The following is a 22,726-nucleotide window of genomic DNA, read 5'->3' on the forward strand; positions in this document are numbered from 1 at the left end:
ATTCTTAAATCTCAACAGAAAGAAGAAGCTACTCCTGCCAAAATTTCTTAATTTGTCTTGTTTTAATATCTTACATGAACCATTCTTATACATTGGTTATTCTATTTTCACTTTCCAGAAAATAACCAATATGCTCCTCAATAATTTTAAAATAGCTTCACATTAGGAAACTTATATACAAGCTAATAATTTCTAAGTACATTTTATGTATTAGAAATCTTTTGAAAGCAACTTTCTGCATAAAGTAACTGGGAATGTCACAGCAACTGATTACTTCCTCACAACATATTTTGCTGTGATTCAAACAGATTCAAGGGATTAGATCTGACAGACAGAGTGCCTGAAGAACTATGGACAGAGGTTCACGACATTACACAGGAGGCAGGGATCAAGGACATCACCAAGGAAAAGAAATGCAAAAAGGCAAAATGGTTGTCTGATGAGGCCTTACAAATAGCTAAATAAAGAATAGAAGCTAAAAGCAAAGGAGAAAAGGAAAGATATACCCATTTGAATATAGAATTCCAAAGAATAGGACGGAGAAGAAAGCCTTCCTCAGTGACCAGTGCAAAGAAATAGAGGGAAACAAGAGAATGGCAAAGACTAGAGATCTGTTCAAGAAAATTAGTGATCCCAAGGGAACATTTCACGCAAAGATGGGCACAATGAAGGACAGAAATGGTATGGACCTAACAGGAGGAGAAGATATTAAGAGGTGGCAAGAATACACAGGACTATACAAAAAAAGATCTTCATGACCCAGATAACCACGATGGTGTTATCACTCACCTAGGGCCAGACATCCTGGAATGAGAAGTCAAGTGGGCCTTAGGAAGCATCACTATAAACAAAGCTAGTGGAGGTGATGGAATTCCAATTGAGCTATCTCAAATCCTAAAAGATGATGCTGTGAAAGTGCTGCCCACAATATGCCAGTAAATTTGGAAAACTCAGCAGTGGCCATAGAACTGGAAAAGATCAGTTTTCATCCCAAAGAAAGGCAATGCCAAAGAATGCTCAAACTACTGCACAATTGCACTCATCTCACACGCTAGCAAAGTAACGCTCAAAATTCTCCAAGCCAGGCTTCAACAGTACATGAACCATGAACTTCCAGATGTTCAAACTGGATTTAGAAAAGGCAGAGGAACCAGAGATCAAATTGCCAACATCCACTGGATCATCAAAAAAGCAAGGGAGTTCCAGAAAAACAATGCTTCTGCTTTACTGACTATGCCAAAGCCTTTGACTGTGTGGGTCACAACAAATTGTGGAAAATTCTTCAAGAGATGGGAATACCAGACTGCCTGACCTGCCTCCTGAAAAATCTGTATGCAGGTCAAGAAGCAACAGTTAGAACTGGACATGGAACAACAGACTGGTTCCAAATCGGGAAAGGAGTACGCCAAGGCTGTATACCGTCACTCTGCTTATTTAACTTATATGCAGAGTACATCATGAGAAAAGTGGCTGGATGAAGCACAAGCTGGAATCAGGATTGCTGGGAGAAATATCAATAACCTCAGATATGCAGATGACACGACCCTTATGGCAGAAACCAAAGAACTAAAGAGCCTCTTGATGAAAGTGAAAGAGGAGAGTGAAAAAGTTGGCTTAAAACTCAACATTCAGAAAACAAAGATCATGGCATCCTGTCCATCAGTTCACGGCAAAAAGATGGGGAAACAATGGAAACAGTGAGAGATTTTAGTTTTTTTTTTTGGCTCCAAAATCGCTGCAGACGGTGACTGCAGCCATGAAATTAAAAGACGATTGCTCCTTGGAAAAAAACCTATGACCAACTAGACAGCATATTAAAAAGCAGAGACCTTACTTTGCCAACAAAGGTCCATCTAGTCAAAGCTATGGTTTCTCTAGTAGTCATGTATGGATGTGAGATTTGGACTATAAAGAAAGCTGAGCACCGAAGAGTTGATGCTTTTGAACTGTGGTGTTGGAGAAGACTCTTGAGAGTCCCTTGGACTGCAATTTCAAACCAGTCCATCCTAAAGGAAATCAGTCCTGAATATTCATTGGAAGGACTGATGCTGAAGCTGCAACTCCAAATCTTTGGTTACCTGATGGCAAAGAGCTGACTCATTGGAAAAGACCCTGATGCTGGGAAAGATCGAAGGCAGGAGGAGAAGGGGATGACAGAGGATGAGATGGTTGGATGGCATCAACGACTTGATGGACATGAGTTTCAGCAAGCTTCAGGAGTTGGTGATGGACAGGGAAGCCTGGCGTGCTGTAGTACATGGGGTTGCAAAGAGTCAGACATGATTGAGCGACTGAACTGAACTGGACTGAATATAATTTGCAGAAATAGTCCAGGGTCTAGTCAGAATATAATCAACATGTGCTAAATCAGTGAAATTTAAGGCAAAAATTTAACAAAGAAAGGAGGGGAAAGATGACATGGCTAGAACTCAATGCTGCTAAAAACATACACACATATATATGCATATATGTGTATATACAAATACATGTGTGTGTGTGTGTATGTGTGTGTGTGTGTGTATATATATATATATATATATATATATATATATATATATCACTTAGGCCTCTCTTCTGTTTTACCCAAACTTAATGTATTTTTGAAAAAACAGATTGGAAAATATTATACTACATTATTGGAGAAGAAGATGGCAACCCACTCCAGTATTCTTGCCTGGAGAATCCCATGGACAGAGGAGCCTGGCAGGCTACAGTCCATGGAGTTGCAAGAGTCGGACATGACTTAGCAACTAAACCACCACCACCACCATACTATATTATATATTACATACATAATTTATATTATATTTAAGGCAACATTTAGAAGATGATAAAGAGGTACCAGATGGTTATAGAGTACCAAAGGAAAAGATTCTCAAACATGTGAACTCACAGATATCTAATACAGCATAAATACTGTTTAAGATTCAGATTTTACTCCAAAGAAAGATTTTACTCCAAAGAAATTGATAAACACAATGGATACTCCCCTAATGAAAAATGTTAGATATCACCCATCTAAACTGTATTATATACACCAAGTATTTTCACTTGCAGAGGCAAGCTGATCTTCTCCTAATAAAATCTGAGTCTTTCAAAAATTATTGAAATTATTTCAAAGGATTAAAAATCTGTATTTTAATGGGAAAGTCAGAGGATTGAATGGAGAACAGTAAAACTATTTACAAGGCTGTAAAATGGGTCCTAAAGAAGTTTCTAAGTTCTTTATTCATCGTAGCGAATTGAGGGAGAGTTAAGTTCACACAGTTTCTTCAAAATAACTACACAGGAACCCACATCATTTACATGCTCCTAATTTACATTTTCTCACGATTTACCCTATTTTTCAGGTCCATTAGATCCCCTTTCTCAGTGTTTTAATTTCCTGCAATGTGTTCTTAGGTCTCAGAGCATGCCACCCTGGCCTAGTTCCTAGGTGCTGGGATGCGCCACACGTTCCCACCCCCCAACAAGCCTCCGATGTCCTGCTCTCTACTCTAGGGGGAAATCTTGCTGGCTGGCTGCTAGCAGGCTGCTAGCTGGGTTCAGCCTCTGGAAGGCACATCTTGTAGGAGACAGGAGGGAGAGGGTGGAGAGAAAGCCTGGTCATTCTCTCCCGCTGCCTCCCTGCTTCAAGGCTGTGTCTCTGGCAGACAGGCTTCCAGAGCCATGAGGTCCTCGAGCCACAGCTCCAGCTCTCTGCAGGCTACTCCTTCACTCCTCCATGCCCTATTTGCTGCCTTAGGACTGCCCTGCCCATGACTCTCTAAGTCATTTATTGATTCAGTCTTTATTTGAAACTGCTGTGAACAGTTTCCTACCAGAACTCTGATACATGCCCAACCTCTAAATTCACACACTTCACGCTAGACAAAAAATTGGAAATCTGAACGTAAGTTTCTCAAGTGACCAGCTGTAAAATTTGTCATGTTAACTATATCTTAGGGAATTTGTGAAGTAAGATCATGACACCTTCTCTAATGGGTTTTTGATAGGGATACAGTGATACTGTATTATAGACTCTACAGATAGTAAGCATAAGGATGATGTTGGATGATAGTGGAAAATTATCACCTACCTCCACAAGGGAAGCGTAGTAGAGCTGAACTGAAAAGGCCTTGGTACAAATTCTGATTCTGCTACTTATTAGCTATATGACTCTGGGTAAGACACACCAACTCTACACCCTGCTGCTTCCTTATCTATTGGCTTCAGGGCACAGCAGAGGGGAGCTCCCATCCACTGCCTACCTCTACACGCCTAATCACAAGGCCCACTCACTCACACTGAAGACTGCAAACTTCATGTACTGATACCCACCTCTATCCAAACCTATGGACCATGAAAGAAGAAGCATCACACCCTTTGACACATCCCTCTCAAAGACCTGAACATTAACGTACACTTAAGCTATTTCATATCTATATAAACTCTACCAAACAAAACAAGAATACATTCAAGAACAGGGAACACATTTTCAAATACCGTTCATATTCTAAGCAATAGAAGAAACCTCAATATATTCCAAAGAATCACTGTACTCCTATCTAATGGAATAAAATTAAAAATAAATATGGAAGGATAGCTAAAAACAGAAAAAAATTCATACTAAGATACTGACTTTCCTTCACATTCCTTCACATTCACCCAGACTTCTGGGACTGCAACTTCATATAGGAAGCTGAAGGAGGTCCAACACAATGCCTTCTGTTTTCTCTTTATAAAGATGTAGACATCTGTTGAAAGTGGTGCGGGAAGCGTAGTTTAGTTTGAAGGGAGCTAAGAAGGCTCTAGAGAATTGTTCAGAGACAGAGTAAACTAACCAGTGAGATAGATTTGTTGACAAAATGGAGGGGTACTCCTCAGGGCTTTCAGACTCTTCTCAACCATCTTACACAACTGTGCAGCAAGCATGTCTTTTGGATGAGAATGGTCCTACTCCCTACTCTATCCTCCACAACCAGATGACGGTTTCAGGGGTAAGTTTATGACTAAGTTCAACCACGGAGAGTCCTGTTATTCATCTCTAGGTGAAAGAGCTCTTGTCTTCTAGGCGCTACGCTGCATAGATGTGATGCTGGTTTGCTACTCTGACATAAGCCAAGCTGAACGCAAAGTCAAAATAATCAGGAGGGCAAGATAAAGAAGATCTCCAGGGCTTCCCTGGTGGCTCAGTGGTAAAGAATCCACCTGCCAACATAGGAGACATGGATTTGATCCCTCGTCTGGGAGGATTCCACGTGCCTCGGAGCAGCTAAGTCCATGCGTGACAACTACTGAGCCTGTGCTCTAGAGCCCGGGAGCCGCAGCTACTGAGCCCACGTGGTTAGAGATCAGGTTCCATAATAAAAGGGCCACCACAATGAGAAGCCCTCACACTGCAACCAAAGAGGAGCCCCTGCTTGAAATAAGTGTTGCTGAGGATGCAGAGAAAGGGAACCTCGTGCACTGTTGGAATGTGCGTTGGTACAGCCACTGTGGAAAACAGTGTGCAGGTTCCTCAAAATATTAAAAATAGCACTACCATATGATTTAGCAATTCCACTTCTAGATATTTATCCAAATGAAAACACTAGCTCAAAGAGATATCTACAACTCCCTGTTCATTGCAGCATTATTTACAATAGCCAAAAAATGGAAACAACCTAAGTGTTATACACACACATATATAATGGAAATTATTCAACCATTAAAAAAGAAAGGAATTCTGACATTTGGGACAACACTGATGGACACTGAAGGCATTATGCTAAGAGAAATAAACCAGACAGAAAGACAACGTATGAACTCATAAGTGGAATCTAAAAAACAGCTAAACTCACAGGTAATCAGTCAAGAGAGTATCTCAAGTTTAGGAGACTTACTACAATAAGTAATAGAATACTATAATACTAAATCAAAAGGGAGGATAACAAGAAAAGCAGCTGTCAGAAACAATATTATTAAAAATTTTTTAAACAATATGACTAAATTGCCAGTCGTCCAACAAGAAAATGTGCTAATGTCACAAGTGTTTGGGGTCCTAGTTGTTATATATTTTGGCGATGACACTCCAAACTGCTAAATTTAGTAAAAATTTATGTTTTTAATTTCATATACATGGAAAGCCCACTTTCACACAAAGAGTCCTTTGAACATGAAGTTTATATTTCTAAAGTAAATACCTGATAATTATTCTATTAAAATTTTATTAGACAAAGTCAAATGTAAAGCTTGATTACTGGATTCACATACACACATAGTTAAAAGAACATTTGGGGGACAACTGAAGAAATTTAAATATGGGCCTCATATTTAGCCCATATTAATTACTTTATATTATGAGATAAAACACTGGATGCCCAGTTAAATTTGAATTTCACACTGACATCATATAATGTTGCATGGGACATACATACACTGAACAACCATTATTTATCTGAAATTCAAGTTTATCTGGACTTTATTTGCTAAATTGGGTGACCCTATTTTATATATCACTGCATCAACATTAAGAGAAAATACCTGCAAGTGAAGCAAGAAGGGATTAATCTCCAAAATATACAAACAACTCATGGAGCTCAATGTCAAAAAAAAAAAGCAAACAATACAATCAAAAAACGGTGGAAGATCTAAACAGACATTTCCCCAAAGAAAATATACAGATGGCCAACAAATACATGAAAAGATGCTCAACACTGCTCATTACTAGAGAAATTCAAATCAAAACTACAATGAGAGGGACTTCCTTGGCGGTCCAGTGGCTAAGCCTCCCCTCCCACTGCAGAGGACCTGGGTTCAATTCCTGGTCAAAGAACGAGATCCTACATGTGGCAGCTAACGATCCCGTATGCCACAAGAAAGATGGATCAAAGATCCTGAGTGCAGCAACTAGGACCCGGCACAGCCAAATATATGCTTTTAAAAAAAAACTACAATCAGGTACCACATTCTAACCACCTGTCAGAATAGCCATCATGAAAAAGTCTACAAACAATAAATACTGGAGAGGGTGTGGAGGAAAGGGAACTCTCTTGCGTTGTTGGTGGGAATGTAAATTGATATAGCCATTATGGAGAACAGTATGGAGGGAGGTTCCTTACAAAACTAAAAAGAGAACTACCATATGACCCAGCAATCCCACTACTGGGCATATACCCTGAGAAAATCTAGGCGTAATTCAAAATGATACACGACCTCAGTGTTCACTGCAGCACTACTTACAACAGCCAGGACATAGAAACAGCCTGAATGTCTGACTGTGTAGCAACAGCTAAATGGGTAAAGAGGATATGGTACAGGCACTTCCTTGGTGGCCCAGTGGGTAAGAATCTGCCTGCCAATGCAAAGGACACAGGTTCCATCCCCGGTCTGGGAAGATCCCACATGCCGGGGAGCAGTTAAGTGCACGAGCTCCAACTACAGAAGCCTGAGCGCCCTAGAGCCCATGCTCCATAACAAGAGAGGCCACCGCAATGAGGAGCCCAAGCACTGCAACTTGAGAGTAGGCCCCATTCCCAGCAACTAGCGAAAGCCTGCACACAGCAACGAAACCCAGCCCAGCCAAAAATAAAATTCATTAATTTTTTTAAAAAAGAAGATATGGTACATATATACAGTGGAAAATTACTCAGCCATAAAAAGGAATGAAACTGGATCGTCTGTAGAGATGTGGAAGAACCCAGAGTCTGTCACACAGAGTGAAGTAAGTCAAAAAGAGAAAAATAAATGTTGTATATTAATGCATGTATGTGGAATCTAGAAAAATTGTATAGGTGAAACTATTTCCAGGGCAGGAATAGAGAGACACAGATATAGAGAACATAGGTATATAGAGACACAGATATAGAGACACAGATATAGAGAACAGACATGTGGAACACAGGTAGGGGAAGGGAAGGGTGGGATGAATTGGGAGATTAAGATTAACATATATACACTACCATGCATAAAATAAATAGCTAGTGAGAACCTGCTATATAGCGTAGGGAGTTCAGCTCTGTGCTCTGTGAGAACCTAGATGGGTGGGAATGGAGGGAGAGGGGGAAGGAGGCCCAAGAGGGAGAGAATATATGTACACATACAGTCCATTCACTTCCTTGTACAGCAGAAACTAACACAATATTATAAAGCAATTATATTACAATAAAAAAAATGTTTCTTGGTGTGATAATGGTAATACAGTTCTGCAGGGAAAGGTGAGGAGATACATAACAATGCTTTTGGAGGTCAAGTGTTTCAATATTACAACTTATTTTCAGATGATTAAAGAGAAAATACTGAGAGAAAAAAACCCTAATGCGGCAAAATGTTGACCATTTTAAGTGGTTTTAAGGGTACTGTTGAAATTTTCCAAAATAAAAAGTTGGGTAAAACAAAACGCAAAATTTGTAAAAGTGATTAATTACTGTATTACTTTTACTTTTGAACTAAGTCTTAAATTATTCCAAGAGTATCTACATATTTGCATTTTAGACAATTGCTTTCAAAACTATTCCTTTAACTTCTGCAAAGTAAACATTTGTCATCCATCATTCCAAATACTTTGATTTAATCACTCTAACGTGATCCTTTGTTCCTTATTCAATTCAAGCATTAAAAATAATCCAAGGTGATTCTCATCAGAGCTGTAAATTAAAATAGCATGTCCTCCACCTTTCTGGGTTACTGTCCACTTGCTAGTCAAGCATAATTTCCATTAGGACAATTAAGATAATAATGGTGGTGCTTTAAAATAAAAAGAGTTTTCAATTTGTTTAAAATGCAGGAATATTACTTTTCCTGCTTCTCCACACACCCCTCACCATTCCACTATTATCTCCCAAAATGACAGAATCAGAAACAATGATTCCAGCTGGAATGCTGAACATAATTACATCTTTTAAAAACAAGCATTATATCATTCTCAACATAAACCACTGTTTGATAAAAGTAGATCACTTCAGGTTTCTAAGAAGACCATTAAAAACTAAAAAACTGAACTATATGTTAGCACCCATAAATTCTCTTTAAATGAAAATCTTTTTTTAAATGCCTTCAGCTGATTTGCAAAAGAACCCTTGTAACCTAAAGTACACCAATTTGTTCCGTTTACTAGTATAATTAAGCCTTTAAGTAGCTAAATAACGAGCGGGAGGAGGGTGGAGGGTGAGTTTAAATCTCTAAAACAACTAGCCTAAGAAATGGCTCAATTTCTGATTACAACAGAATTGCAAGATGCAAATGACTTTTTAATGCTGCATGCATTCAAGTAACAAGCATTTCTAAGCGCCTATACATGTCAGACAAATGAGCTAATTTCTCAGCAAATCCTTCCAGTTTACTCACTCCTGACTGAATTCAAATTCTGGACTAGCTTAGGTGTGACCTACTCCAAGTCAACCACTTGTTCAGAGGGACATCCAGGACATAAGTATAATTTTCAAACTGACCTGGAGTTTATCAAAAGAAAGATGTGGAGAACATCCCAGTCTGAACCCAGTTGAGGTTCTGAATTTGAGGGATTAAAATGGCCATCCAGGATTCTCCTGGATTTTCAAAGAACTGGCACTATGGAGGAAATGAGAACACAAACATGTCCCCAGAGAAGCAAGTGAATGTAAAACTCACAAAAACACCTACACTCTCACACAGACAAAAGGACAGGCTCACGGGCAACTGACTTCAGAGTCAGAAGAGAAGTATTTTGTGAATCTTCAGTGATTGCTTTGTTATTCATTCAAATCTTTTTTTTTTCTTTCATTCATTCCAGAGACATGAATTGAACATTGAGCACCTACTTTGTATCAGGCAGTGAACTAAGTTCTGCAGATCTAGGCAATCCAGAAAACAGTGACATGGTACGTACTAAAGGAATGTGTAGTCACCAGGTAAGCCATGTGAGATGGGCCATAGGTAAAAGGATGGGGAGACAGGCAGCCTTAAAAAAGACCCAGAGGCAAGAGAAGGTCCCTGTCTTATCTAACAATCTTTAAGTAACTTGTCACAGCTGGGGACAGCTGATAACAAAGACAGATGAGGCTGGTTAAGAGGCAGGGACCAGGTAGGCTCTCAAGAACTAGGCAGAACGCAGAAAACGCTAAAGAGTTTGTACTTTATCTGGAGGGCACTGGGAAGCCTTAAGCAGGAGAATGGCCTAACCAGGTTATCTGTTATAAATATCATTATTGATACAGCATGGGTAATGAGAGGAAACTGAAGGGGAGGAAACGGGAGGAAAAGGCAACGCTACCTGTATCTGCTCTGCTGACAAGCCACCCCTGCCAGGTGGCAGTGGAGATTCAGGGAGAAACACTTACGGGGACTTTTTGTGGTTCATCAGGGCAAAGTTAACTGAAGGCAGCTCTGTGGTGCTTTTCATTGCCATGAAGGGACTATGGATGCAACTGGAACTATGCTTCACACGTCTGAAAAAGCTACACATGGCTGTGGCACTTTGGCCTGAAATGTACATTCAGTGTTCAGGTCCTAACATCTGCGCCTCTCCACTGGAGATGATAGCATGGGTTAGAAGTGCTTTTTCTTTATAGTTCTCTCATTTCCAAATAGAGGTTTTCACTCAGCCAAAAACCTTTTACTGAGATACTTCCTATGCTTTGCTGAGTACTTTCTGCCCTTCCTCAGTCTATTTGTAAGAAACAAACGCTGAACTAGTAGAATTATATTATCAGGGAAAGTTATAATTTCCTTAAAATTATTTTTTAAAATCAACTAATCTGTTGAAATATCTCACAATTACACTTAAAGATACTTTCATTATGGAATATTATAAATAGGCTAAACTGGAGAAAATATTGACCATCTGGTTACTTAGCGTTCAGCTTTACAAATCTTTATATTTTGACATATTTATTCCAAAATTTTTAAAAAATTAGATAACAGTTGATGCCCCCCCGTTTTGTGCCCTTCTTCCTCAAAATGAACATTTCATTTTAAAAATATGTTCCGATTTACTTATCTTTTTGTGGCATCTACTACTTATTCCCCCAAAACAGACTCTTCTTTGATCATTTTTCTACCAGCTTTTTTTATTTTTTTTCTCTTTTTCGTAGGAGTTCTTTAAATATTCTAGACGGCAATCTATAGTCAGTTTTTTTATTTTTAATTGGAGGATAATTGCTTTACAATATTGTGTTGGTTTCCTGCCATACGTCAGCACGAATAAGCCATAGGTATACATATGTCAGTTTTCTTTTGACCCTCACTCCCACCTCCCTAAGTCAATTATTTTTGATGTAAATATTTTCTCCCAGTCTGTGGTCTGCTTTTTAACCTTTCTAGAGTGTTTTTTGTTGACTATTAGTTTTAAATTTTGGCAGGGTCAAATGTATCCAATTTATCTTTATAATTTAAGCTTTTGTATAAGTGGGTCTTCCTTTCCCCACAGTCACAAAGATAATCCTCTATATTTTATTCAAGAAGTTTTAAAGTTCCACTTTAAGTTTAGGACACTGATTCTGTGGAATTTATGTTCAGAAAGGCAGATATCTAATTTTACTTTTCACAAAGATAGTCAATTGTGTCATCCCTGTTTACTGACTAGATCATCTTTTTCCACTGATTTTCAGTGCCAGTTCAGGTCTCCATGTATTCTATTTTGTTCCACTTGTCTGTTTGTCTATATAATAAGCGATCAGTGAATAGTTTTGTTGACTAGAGGCAGATATATATATAGGAAAGTAACAGAAAATTAGACTGGAAACCTAACTAAGTACAGTTCTGGTAGAACTTGAATACTATTAATGGTCTCCCACCACCCTCAAATCCAGTCAGGAAGCAGTCATCCATCTATAGCAGGGATCAGCAAGTTATGGCCTGTGGGCTAAATCCAGCCTGACATCTGTTTTTATAAATAAATATTTATCAAAATACATTTATTTATGTATTGTCCATAGCTACTTTGACTACAATGGCAGAACTGAAGAGCTGTAACAGAGATCATAAGGCCCCTAAAACCTAAAAGATTTCCTACATGGTTCTTTACAGAAAATATTCACCAGCCCCTGATCTAAAGACCTGACCAAAATCTCAATGTAGATCCCATGGCTCTAGTGCCTCGTTATTGCCTACATAATTCTGCTACCATAACTAAAGTAGTCAGTTTTGGCTGACAACGACAATAAAATTCCTATCTTAAGACATTAGGGCTATTCCCCTTTTCTTTTAATTTACTTTAAGGAATTTATAAAAGATATTCTCATCTAGTGAGGGGGTGTGGGGGAGAAATGGATGAAGGCAGTCCTAAAGTACAAACTTCTAGTTATAAATAACAGGGATATAATGTATAACATGATTAATATAATTAATACTGATACATGTTATATATGAAAGTTGTTTGGACAGTGAATCCTGAGAGTTCTTATCACACACAAAAAAATTTTTTTTCTTTGTTTTGTATCTACAGGAGATAATGGATGTTCACTGGACTTCAATGGTAATCATTCTACTATGCATGTAAGTCAGGTGGTGCTAGCAGTAAAGAACCCACCTGCCAATGCAGGAGACATAAGAGATGCACATTTGATTCCTAAGTTGGGAAGATCCCCTGGAGGAGGAAATGGCAACCCACTCCAGTATCTGTGTCTAGAGGATCCCACTGACAGAGGAGCCTCTGGCAGGCTACAGTCCAGAGGGTAGCAAAGAGTCTGACACGACTGAAGCGATTTAGCACCCACACATGCATGTAAGTCAAATCAGTATGGTCTACACCTTAGTTATATAGTGCTATATATCAAATATATCTCAATAAAACTGGAAGAAAAAAAACAAAAATAGACATTCTCATCTACACTGACAGCATAATTTTACCTCTGGAACCATGACAAAATTTAAAATGTAATTGAATACATTTGTTAATTATTCTGGAGATGGAAGCAGGCCCATTACACTCTCTTTCTCAAATTTCAGACATAAATGAGTCTTTGGCATGTGTTAAGTTCCCAAAAAACAATGCAGTTTGACTCCCAATCTTGCTTCCTTACAGATAAAGCTGTCATTGGGTTAGGACATAATCTTTTGCTTTGGCTCTCATAAAAATTCAATACAAAAAAAAATATGCATTTAAAAATATTTCCAGTCTTTAATAAAGCTATGGTGATAGATATCTATTCCAAAGTCAATGCTGCTTATTATGTTCTAAATGCTAAATTACCAGAGAATAGGGAAGCTTTACCTAAATCACACTGCACAACCTACTTCACCTATAGGAAATGTCAGTTTTAAAAAAGGAACAGAGAGAGTAAGGGCTCACTTCCTTAGCTGGAGGAGAGAAGGAAGGAACTGAGGAAAAACCAGCAAACTGGGTAGCCTTGGATAAATAACTGAAGGGATCCAGACAATGGGTCTCCTGCATCTCCTGAGAGAAAAGTCCACAGCACAGCACTCCAGGTATCTAGCTCACGGCTGCCAGGTGCTAGGAGCCAGATCACAGAAAGCTACCAAGACCTTATACCAGCTGAATTCAAGGCAGCGCAGGTCATTCCTACCTGCTACATGCGTTGTTCTTAGGAGAGTAAGGAGAGGTATCCAAATAAAAGACCACAATAGGTTGTAAAAGAAAGTCTGAAATAATCATTTCTCATTAGGGAAAAACAAAATTATTTTGTGAAGAGCAAGAGAAAAGGAAAAGGAATTTTGACCCCTGCTCCCCTTCCCAGTTCCCAGGTCACTCTGGCTATGGTGTCTCCTCCCCAGAGATGAAAAAACCTGGCTGCCTATATACCCCTGATTAATGGAAACAAATTTTCAGAGCAGCTCCACACTCTGTTTAATTCTTTCCCTCCATGACTCTAGAAATGCTTGATTTGGCTGTGTAAAAGTAATACTAATTATAGTGATTTACATGAACTACTTACCATTTATGCCTAATTACCTCACAGCACAATAACAATTATGCATACATTAAATGTGTCAGATTAACCTGGTTGTAAGTTTTATTTGATAACAAAAGTAAAGTGTTCATAAATGCTCATTCTTCCTAGTTTGTTGCTCATATAGCATGGTCATCTGCTCATAACTTTTTCAAATTTTTACTAGAGAAAACATTGTTACATAGGTAGGTAAAAGCAGCCTAACAGTCTTCCACCAATTCTCCTCACTGATAAATAACCCCAGCATTTTGTGAAGAATGTGCATTTTATTCTAACATTATGGTTTACCCTTACAGAATGTTTCTTAGGAGTACAATTTTTTTTAAGTCCACCAAAGTGAATATTTAAACATCTTGTATTTAAACATTTTGTATCAAAACAAAATCAAATCTGCATATATGCTAACTGAAATTAAGTCAGACAAAGACAGTCCTCTATGTTCTCACTTACAGGCATAATTTTACAAGAGCCTAACTCATAGGGTGGTGGTTATCAAGAGCTGTGCGGCAGGGGAAATGGTGAAATATTAGTCAAAGGGTACAACCTCCCAACTATAAGATCTAATGTACAGCATGGTGACTATAGTTAATAATACAGTAGTATATTAATATTTGAAAGCTGTCAGAAGAGTAGATCTTAAATGTTTTCACCACAAAGAAAAATAGTAATTATGTCAGGGGATATGCTGCTGCTGCTGCTGCTAAGTGCTTCAGTCTTGTCCAACTCTGTGGGACCCCATAGATGGCAGCCCACCAGGCTCCCCCATCCCTGGGATTCTCCAGGCAAGAACACTGAAGTGGGTTGCCATTTCCTTCTCCAATGCATGAAAATGAAAAGTGAAAGTGAAGTCGCTCAGTTGTGTCTGACTCTTAGTGACCGCATGGACTGCAGCCTACCAGGCTTCTCCGTCCATGGGATTTTCCAGGCAACAGTACTGGAGTGGGGTGCCATTGCCTTCTCCAATGACAGGGGATATAGGGGTTAACTAATTTTATTATGGAATCATTTAGCAATGTATTCAGGTATGAATCATCACACTGCACAATTTAAACTTAGGTATGTTATCTGTCAATAATATCTCAATAAAGCTGGGGGAAGAATCAAACGTCCATGAAATTATAAACCCTATTTAGGAAAATCAAAAATTCTACATACTGGGCTTCCCTGATGGATCAGTGGTAAAGAATCAGATTGCCAATGCAGGAGACATGGGTTTGATCCCCGTCCAGAAAGATCCCACATGCTGCAGAGAAACTAAAACCGTACACCATGACTCTTTAGCCTGTGTCCTAGAGCCCAGGAATTGCAACTACTGAGCCCTGAGCCCACGGGCCATAACTACTGGAGCCCATATGCCCTAGAGCCTGTGCTCTGCAACAAGAGAAGCCACCACAATGAGAAGCCTACACACCACAACTGGAGAGGAGCCCTATCTCACAGTAACTAAAGAATAGCCCACACAGCAACAAAGATCCAGCACAGACATAAATAAAATTATTTTTTTTAAAAAAGGGATTCTACACTACTAGCAAAGTTCTATTGCTGGAAAATCTAACAGTTTAAATTTTCCTTCTCTGATAATTGGCATGTCTCAGTATTTTTAGAAGAAATAGTCTTGTGGCATCTTTATAATCTTCAAAACTGAAGTTTTACATGTTTTATTCAGGCTAAATTTGTTATTTGGGTCTTTTGCAATGCTAAATATTTTGTGGCTTTAAGAAATGACAGGACAAATACTACCACAAAAAGATGTTTATCAATCTACTAAATATTCATTCACATATGCATTGGGATTAACAAATATAAGCTTTCACTAGACATATTAGAAACTACCTGACTTGTCAAATGTCCTCCTTACATAAGAATTACACAATAAAACAAGGGCCTCTAGATAGTAAAGTATTGCATTTACTTCCTGCTAAACAGCTATTTAGAGGCAGTTCAGCATAGCCAATTCATACATCAAAGGTGGGATAAGATACAAAAGTCATGAGAAAAATTTTAACTTGCAGATAACAAAAATCTGCTAAGTAAAACATCTTGTCTCCTGGCTAGGACACATAAAAAAGTTGTTATTTTATTTGGAAGACCTCCTGTAATACAAACTATAATTAAGTATGCAATACTTAAGCAATCTATGGTTTCCAAACTTTTTACTTCTTGATTCACCCATAAACTTTTGGGAACACAAGAGAAAGAGAAAACGCTGGCCATCAAAAGGGATAATTCATCGTTATTTCCCATGACCATGGTGCTGGACCAGCCACCACACCCTGGCGCCCAGCCGCACAGTCCGCTTCTGAGGGAAACTGCCCTGCTCACGGGAGCACCGGGTAGCACCTTATACAGAGAGCCGATCTGTGTGTTGACTAGCAGCCCCGGAAAACTGGTGTGAAACGTCTGCCCAAACAGGGATGAAGTGTTTGGGTCGCCTCTCGGATTCCTCCTCGGGAACTTAAACCACAGATACAGGAAAAGAAATGAGCAGCTGGTAGGATGAACAGAGTGGGAAAGAGAGTGGGGGAGAAGGAGCAAAGAGCAAACAGATCACTATGAATGGCAAGGCACTGGAGAACCAGCAGGGCCCGCTGCCTGCCCGTCATCAGGGCTTTCAGAGTCACTGTGCTCGGTTGCCCCGTTGTGTCTGACTCTCTGTGACCCCATGGACTCTAGCCTGCCAGGCTCCTCCACCCGAGGAATTCTCCAGGAAAGAAAATTGGAGTGGGTTGCCATTTCCTCCTCCAGGGAATCTTCCCAACCCAGGGGACTGAACCCATGCCTCTTGTATCTCCTGCATTGGCAGGTGGATTCTTTACCATGGTGCCACCTGAGAATGGTGCCAAAAGCTGGTGCAGGCTCTGGGAGGCCTGGCTGAGTGATGGAGATGCCCTTTGTTGCTATTTTCTTTTATAATCTCATTCTACATCTCCATTTCTTTCTCAAGCCTAAATAATACTTTATTGTTTTTAACCAAAACATGTTAATACAATGCAGTGTGTTTCCTTACATAAAAAGAAAACTATTTTGTTACATTCTCAAGTGCTTTTTAAAAAGTAAAATTACTTTCAGTAGAACTTATAAAGTACTATTGTTTTAGTTATATTGTTATTGTTATATTGTTATACAGTACCTTTCTTATAAAGACCTTATAATAAAAGGATATTTGTGTTAAGGAGGGTAAGTAGTTTGGTCAGTCAATTAAAGGAAAACTAGTTTCTTAGGTTGAACCATATTCTAACTCTCATTACTATTAACATCCCTCATAATTCAAAGATGACACCACTGATAACACAGCTTCTACAGCAGAACAAGGAATGGGAGTTTTCCCTGTTGTTTCAGAATTTCAGCAAAAACTCAAAGCTGAGGACAAGAGAAAAAGGTCCCCCTATACACTAAAGAGAGGCACTAGTTGTATATATGCAGGAATTCCTTAAAAAGAGGCGGGGGGGGCGGGGGAGATAAAAAAAACAGCCCCACAACCAAAGTAATCAAGGTAGAAAATTGTCAGCTGGGTAAAGAATCCTGTGGCATTTCCCCTGGATGAACCAACCTCACATCAAGTGCAAGGGGTCCCCAAGAGAAACATCCAAACAGATTAGAATTAAGGCAAAATGGGCATCCTCTCCCCAGCTGGATGCTCACTTACGTGGAGAAAATCTGCAGACAGCTACCCAAGCAGGGTGTGAAAGAGTTCACAGAAGAACCGGACATGTATTTGTCCCCAGGAGTACAGGGGTATGCAGAACAGACACTGGGGTTTGCTTCTTACATCTGCAGAAGTCCAAGGGCAGGAGACTGACCCACACTGCCCATGCAGTAGGGTTTGGAGGAAGGAGCTGTGTTACTTGGGTGGTCTCAGGAGACCCCACAAAGGTGACCTGGCTAGAGCTGTCCTGAAAGGACCCTACTGAAGAAGGCTAAGGGCAAGGGCAAGGCCATCCCCGCACCACAGGGCTGTGCTGTGAGACGTTTGCTCCTTAGAGTCACAGCAAGTCGGTCACGTGAGGCAGCGGGGAGGTCCTCATGGGAGTCCTGAAGAACGCACACAATGCCCCTCACAGAGAGCTAGCATATCAGCATCTACCACAAACGGCCCTTAACTGGTCACTCAAGACTCTGCTGTTTAATCTTCTATCCCCCTCATTCTGACCCTAGGGAAGCCAAGCTAGCAGAGAGAGAAGGGGAGAGAAAAAAGAACAAGTCGCTCCCTCTTCTCTACTACTGATCCCAGGTCAGGCCTGAGCTAGAGAGAGGGGGAAGCTTTGAATTGCATACACGTTTTCACTGTAACTGTTATTTTTTAGGTATTCTTTTTACTACTTCCGTATGAAGCTATTTGAATCCCCTTGAAGGTAAAAGAAAGCTACAGAACACAAAGAGGTAAAAAATGGGGATCCAACAGAGCTTGTTTAAAGGAACTAGTAGGAAATTTTCAAGCTCTTTCATGATTGCACCCAAGTGCATTTAATCCATTTTTAAAATGCTCACACTTTTAACTGTTCCATCTTTAACATGACACAAATCTTACCTTAGAAAAAAGGCCTTCCTCTATCCTGTATCCTTTAAGGTCCTCATGCAGTTTCTGCAGACATTGTATGACTCTTCTTTGATGCTCATCATCCTTTAGCTCACGAGCTTTGATCAGAAAGTCATAGTGGTCCAGTGGTCCATGGCAAACAGCTAAAGCTTTTGAATAAGCCTCTGTAGCAGCAGTTGGAGACATACTCTCAGGGGGCTGAAGTGAATAGGCTATAAACAAATATATATATATATAAGATTTAAGCCTTTCTGAAATGAAGGTATTTCATAGTGCTCAATACTGTTTCTTAAAACTTTTAACCAATTACAACTGTACATATTTGAGCAGCTGTTGTAAAAATCATTTTGATGAAAACCATAATATAAAACAAATTTGGGGGACTTCTCCGGTGGTCCAGTGATTAAGCCTCTGTGTTCCCAAAGCAGGGGGCCTGGTTGGATCCCTGGTTAGGGAACTAGATCTCACATGCTACAACTAAGACTCAGAGCAGCCAAATAAATAAATAATTTTTTAAAAACATACACATTTTGAAAAAATAAATAAATAAAAACATACACATTTTGGACAATAAATATATAAATGATTGACTCAATTTAATAAACCCCAAACTCATAACCTATCACTATAACCCCTCTTCCAGGAAGCCTTTGTGACCCCAGGGACTGTAGGCTCCTCTGTCCATGGGATTTTCCAGGCAAGAATACTTGAGTGGGTTGCCATACCCTCCTTCAGGAGATCTTCCCAACCCAGGGATCAAACCCAGGTCTCCTGCATTGCAGGTAGATTCTTTACTGTCTGAATCACCAGGGAAGCTCTCTAGGAAGCCTAACCACCTCTAGAGTGCCAGCTTTACCTTCACTCCATTGAACGCCACCAAGGTTCATCGCATCCTTCCCCACAGCAGAGGTGGTGCCTTTCTTCGCATTAGGCCTAAATCTGGTTCTTTAATACCAAGGCACAGACTTAGAGACTAGTCGCAAAGGGTTTTCTATTGCCTCTTTATTCCTTATCCAAAACAACACAGCATTCAGACGTTACCATGTTAAATTCAGTTCTCTGCTTACAAGATTCCTTCTCCTTTTCCATTACCTTTAGGTTGAACACAAAGAGCTGAGAGATAAGAAGAGTGTTTCCAAGCAGGGAGGTGTGTTCATCCTTTTTTTAGCTTCTCGAGGAAGAAAACTGATTATCTGTGGTAAGGTCCAGTTATAACTCCATTCCTTATTGGGGCAGGTTCAAGCTGGCACATTTTTAGATAAAGATTCTGCAAGGGTATTTTGCCAGAATTTCTCTTGTTTCATTGAATACCGTGTTCCCTTTGTTTCAATAATATGAAAATTACTTAATTTAGAAAAAAAAGAAGTCACAACATTATTTTCATCTTTTTCTAAAAAAGGGAAAAAAATCCTTAAATATACTGTGACTGTGGAGGATAGGGCAGGGCTATCCCCTAATAAAGGTTCTCCCTTTCTAAATAGGGGTTTTAGCTGGGTACAAGTCAGCCCAGTAAAATATTCCACACCCAGGTCTCTCTGGCAGCTAGGATGGCCACGTGACCAATGGGCCGTAAGCTGAAATGTGCGTGCTCTGCTCCAGAGCACTTAAAGGGAAAGGGCAGATTCCCCTCCTCTCTTTCCCTACCCCCCCTGTCTAGAAAGAAAGTGCCACGGCTGCAGCTGGAAGGGCCAACCTGGCAAGGAGAGCACACAGAATGCTGAGCACAGCAGAGCAGAGTTCCCCAACAGTGCTGGGCTGCCAACACAGCTCTGGACCACCTGCCTGGATTTTTATGTAAAATAAACGTCTATCTTGCTTTTCAGGCAGTGTATTTTGGGGTCTCTTTGTTACAGAGGCCTAAATTGTACCCTAACTAATACATGGGGCTTACAGCCTGCAATAGAGAACCAAACTAAGGGTCTCCCGGGATCCTAGGCCTCAGAGGACCAAGGACAAGATTTGGATTCATGCTGAAGCTGAAGGCACAGGTTGAGAGTTCCGCAGAGGTTTCCAGCAATTTGAGATGTTTACTAGGGTGGTATAAGAAACATACTTGCAGTTGGTCCACAGTCCCTGACACAGAGCTCATAAAATCCTTGGAATTTCCTAAGTGACAGAGCATCTTTTGTTATTCATAATGAGCCTCTTTCCATCACACATATGCTAATGAACTCAGGGAAGGTCCTGAAAATTGTCTCAGGACAGGGCTGGTTCCCAGAAAGACCAAGTGTTTAGAAAGTTGGAACTTTCAGTCCTATCCACCAACCTATGAGGACAAGGGAGGCTGGAGGTTAAACTCTATAAACACTCTTGAACAATAAGATCTGGAGAGCATCCAGGATGCTGAACACATCAAGGGAAGGTGACGTACCCGGAGAGGGCATGGAAGCCCCATCCCTTGCCCTGTGCATCCCTTCCAATTGCCTGTTCCTGAGTTGAACAGACCCTTCATAACAAACTGATAAACATTTAAAGTGTTTGTTTCTGAGTTCTATGACCATTACTAGAAAATTATATAACTTATCTAATTATCAACCCCCTGAACTTGAATTCAGCCATGCAGAAGGGTGGGAAGCAGGGCAGCACAGTTGCAGCTGGCCTCTGAAGTGGCGCCATTTGTTTGGGATTGGCCCTTTAACATGTGGGAGCTGATGCTACTACCTTCAGGTAGATAGTGTCGGAATTGGAAGTGGTGGATACCCAGTAGTATTGGAGGGTTTGAGACTCTCACAACCAGGGAAAATGCTCTTTTCCTCTCCCCGGAATCAACTAAGTAAAATAACCTAAGATAATGCTAATCTCCTTCTCTATCCCCAAACTCCTTCCCCAGACCGCAACCAGGTCCTCAGCCAATCAGTCATCAATGCTACCCAATTTTCTGTGTGTATGTTAGTCACTCAGCTGTGTCTGACTCTTGGCAACTCCACGGACTGTAGCCCACCAGGCTCCTCCATCCATGGGATTTTTCCAGGCAAGAGTACTAGAGTGGGTTGCCATTTCTTTCTCCAGGGGATCCTCCCAACCCAGGGATCAAACCCACATCTCTCACACTGCAGGCAGACTCTACTCTGAGCCATCAGAGAAGCTCTTTACCCAATTTTATATCCTAAAGCCTCTCTAATCCATTCCCTCCTCCTTCTTCATATAACCACTCCAGCCAAAGCTCTTAATTATCTCTGGCTTGGTCTCCTGGCCTCTGATCATCTCCAGCCTCAAATTTATCTTGACCACAATCTCTTAAAAAAACATCTTCCATCAACAACAGAAATGATCCTGTTAAAATCCAAATGTGATTTTATCAATATTTGGCTTAAAATTCATCTCATTGTTTAAAGGAGTGATTTTCAAATGTAATTTTAATAGCAGCACCTTTTCTATACACAAAACCTTTCATTGGATCCTAAATGTACTTAAGAGAAAAGAAGAAGGGGTAACAAAGTCCCATCCTCTCCATATCTCCCTCATTCTCACACCCATATCCCTTCATTTCCAAAGTAGCCCCTAAGGCCTCTTCCCTACCTTATAGGATCACATTAAGTAAGAACAGTGCACAGAAAAGAGTTAACACAGCAGGCCTCAGACTGCAGAGCTTAGAAATGCCTGCTTGCAAAAGTGGGGCCTTGACTGGCAGCTTGAATTCCCAGAGGGTTCCCATCAATCCCAGAAATAGTAAGAGTGACTCACTGTGCCTAAATGTTTATATTATATACAAGCAATATGGTTTATGCCGAACACCTAGTTTACTTCTACAGGTCTGGAATTGTGGCACAGGCTAGGCAGAGGATGAGATGGCTGGATAGCACCACCGACTCGATGGGCATGAGTTTGAGTAAACTCCGGGAGTTTGTGATGGACAGGGAGGCCTGGCGTGCTGCGATTCATGGGGTTGCAAAGAGTCTGACACGACTGAGTGACTGAACTGAGGCAGAGTACATCATGAGAAACGCTGGGCTGGAAGAAGCACAAGCTGGAATCAAGATTGCTGGGAGAAAATATCAATAATTTCAGATAGGCAGATGACACCACCCTTATGGCAGAAAGTGAAGAAGAACTAAAAAGCCTCTTGATGAAAGTGACAGAGGAGAGTGAAAAAGTTGGCTTAAAGCTCAACATTCAGAAAACTAAGATCATGGCATCTGGTCCCATAACTTCATGGGAAATAGATGGGGATACAGTGGAAACAGTGGCAGACTTTATTTTGTTCGGCTCCAAAATCACTGCAGATGGTGATTGCAGCCATGAAATTAAAAGACGCTTACTCCTTGGAAGGAAAGTTATGACCAACCTAGAGAGCATATTAAAAAGCAGAGACATTACTTTGCCAACAAAGGTCCATCTAGTC

At 40.2% G+C, this 22,726-nt stretch overlaps 1 protein-coding gene across 3 annotated transcripts in view; it reads right to left on the reverse strand.

Annotated features, from left to right (window-relative positions):
- Positions 1-22,726, reverse strand: part of AFG1L (AFG1 like ATPase) — a 237,506-nt gene that overhangs the window by 141,991 nt on the left and 72,789 nt on the right. For all 3 annotated transcript variants that reach the window (XM_065911302.1, XM_065911301.1, XM_065911303.1), the window contains one exon: positions 18,376-18,596. In XM_065911302.1, coding sequence (XP_065767374.1) covers positions 18,376-18,596 — 221 coding nt within the window. The remainder of the gene's footprint in view (positions 1-18,375; positions 18,597-22,726) is intronic.

Source organism: Muntiacus reevesi, chromosome 19 (assembly GCF_963930625.1).
Source record: "Muntiacus reevesi chromosome 19, mMunRee1.1, whole genome shotgun sequence".
Classification (NCBI taxonomy): domain Eukaryota; kingdom Metazoa; phylum Chordata; class Mammalia; order Artiodactyla; family Cervidae; genus Muntiacus; species Muntiacus reevesi.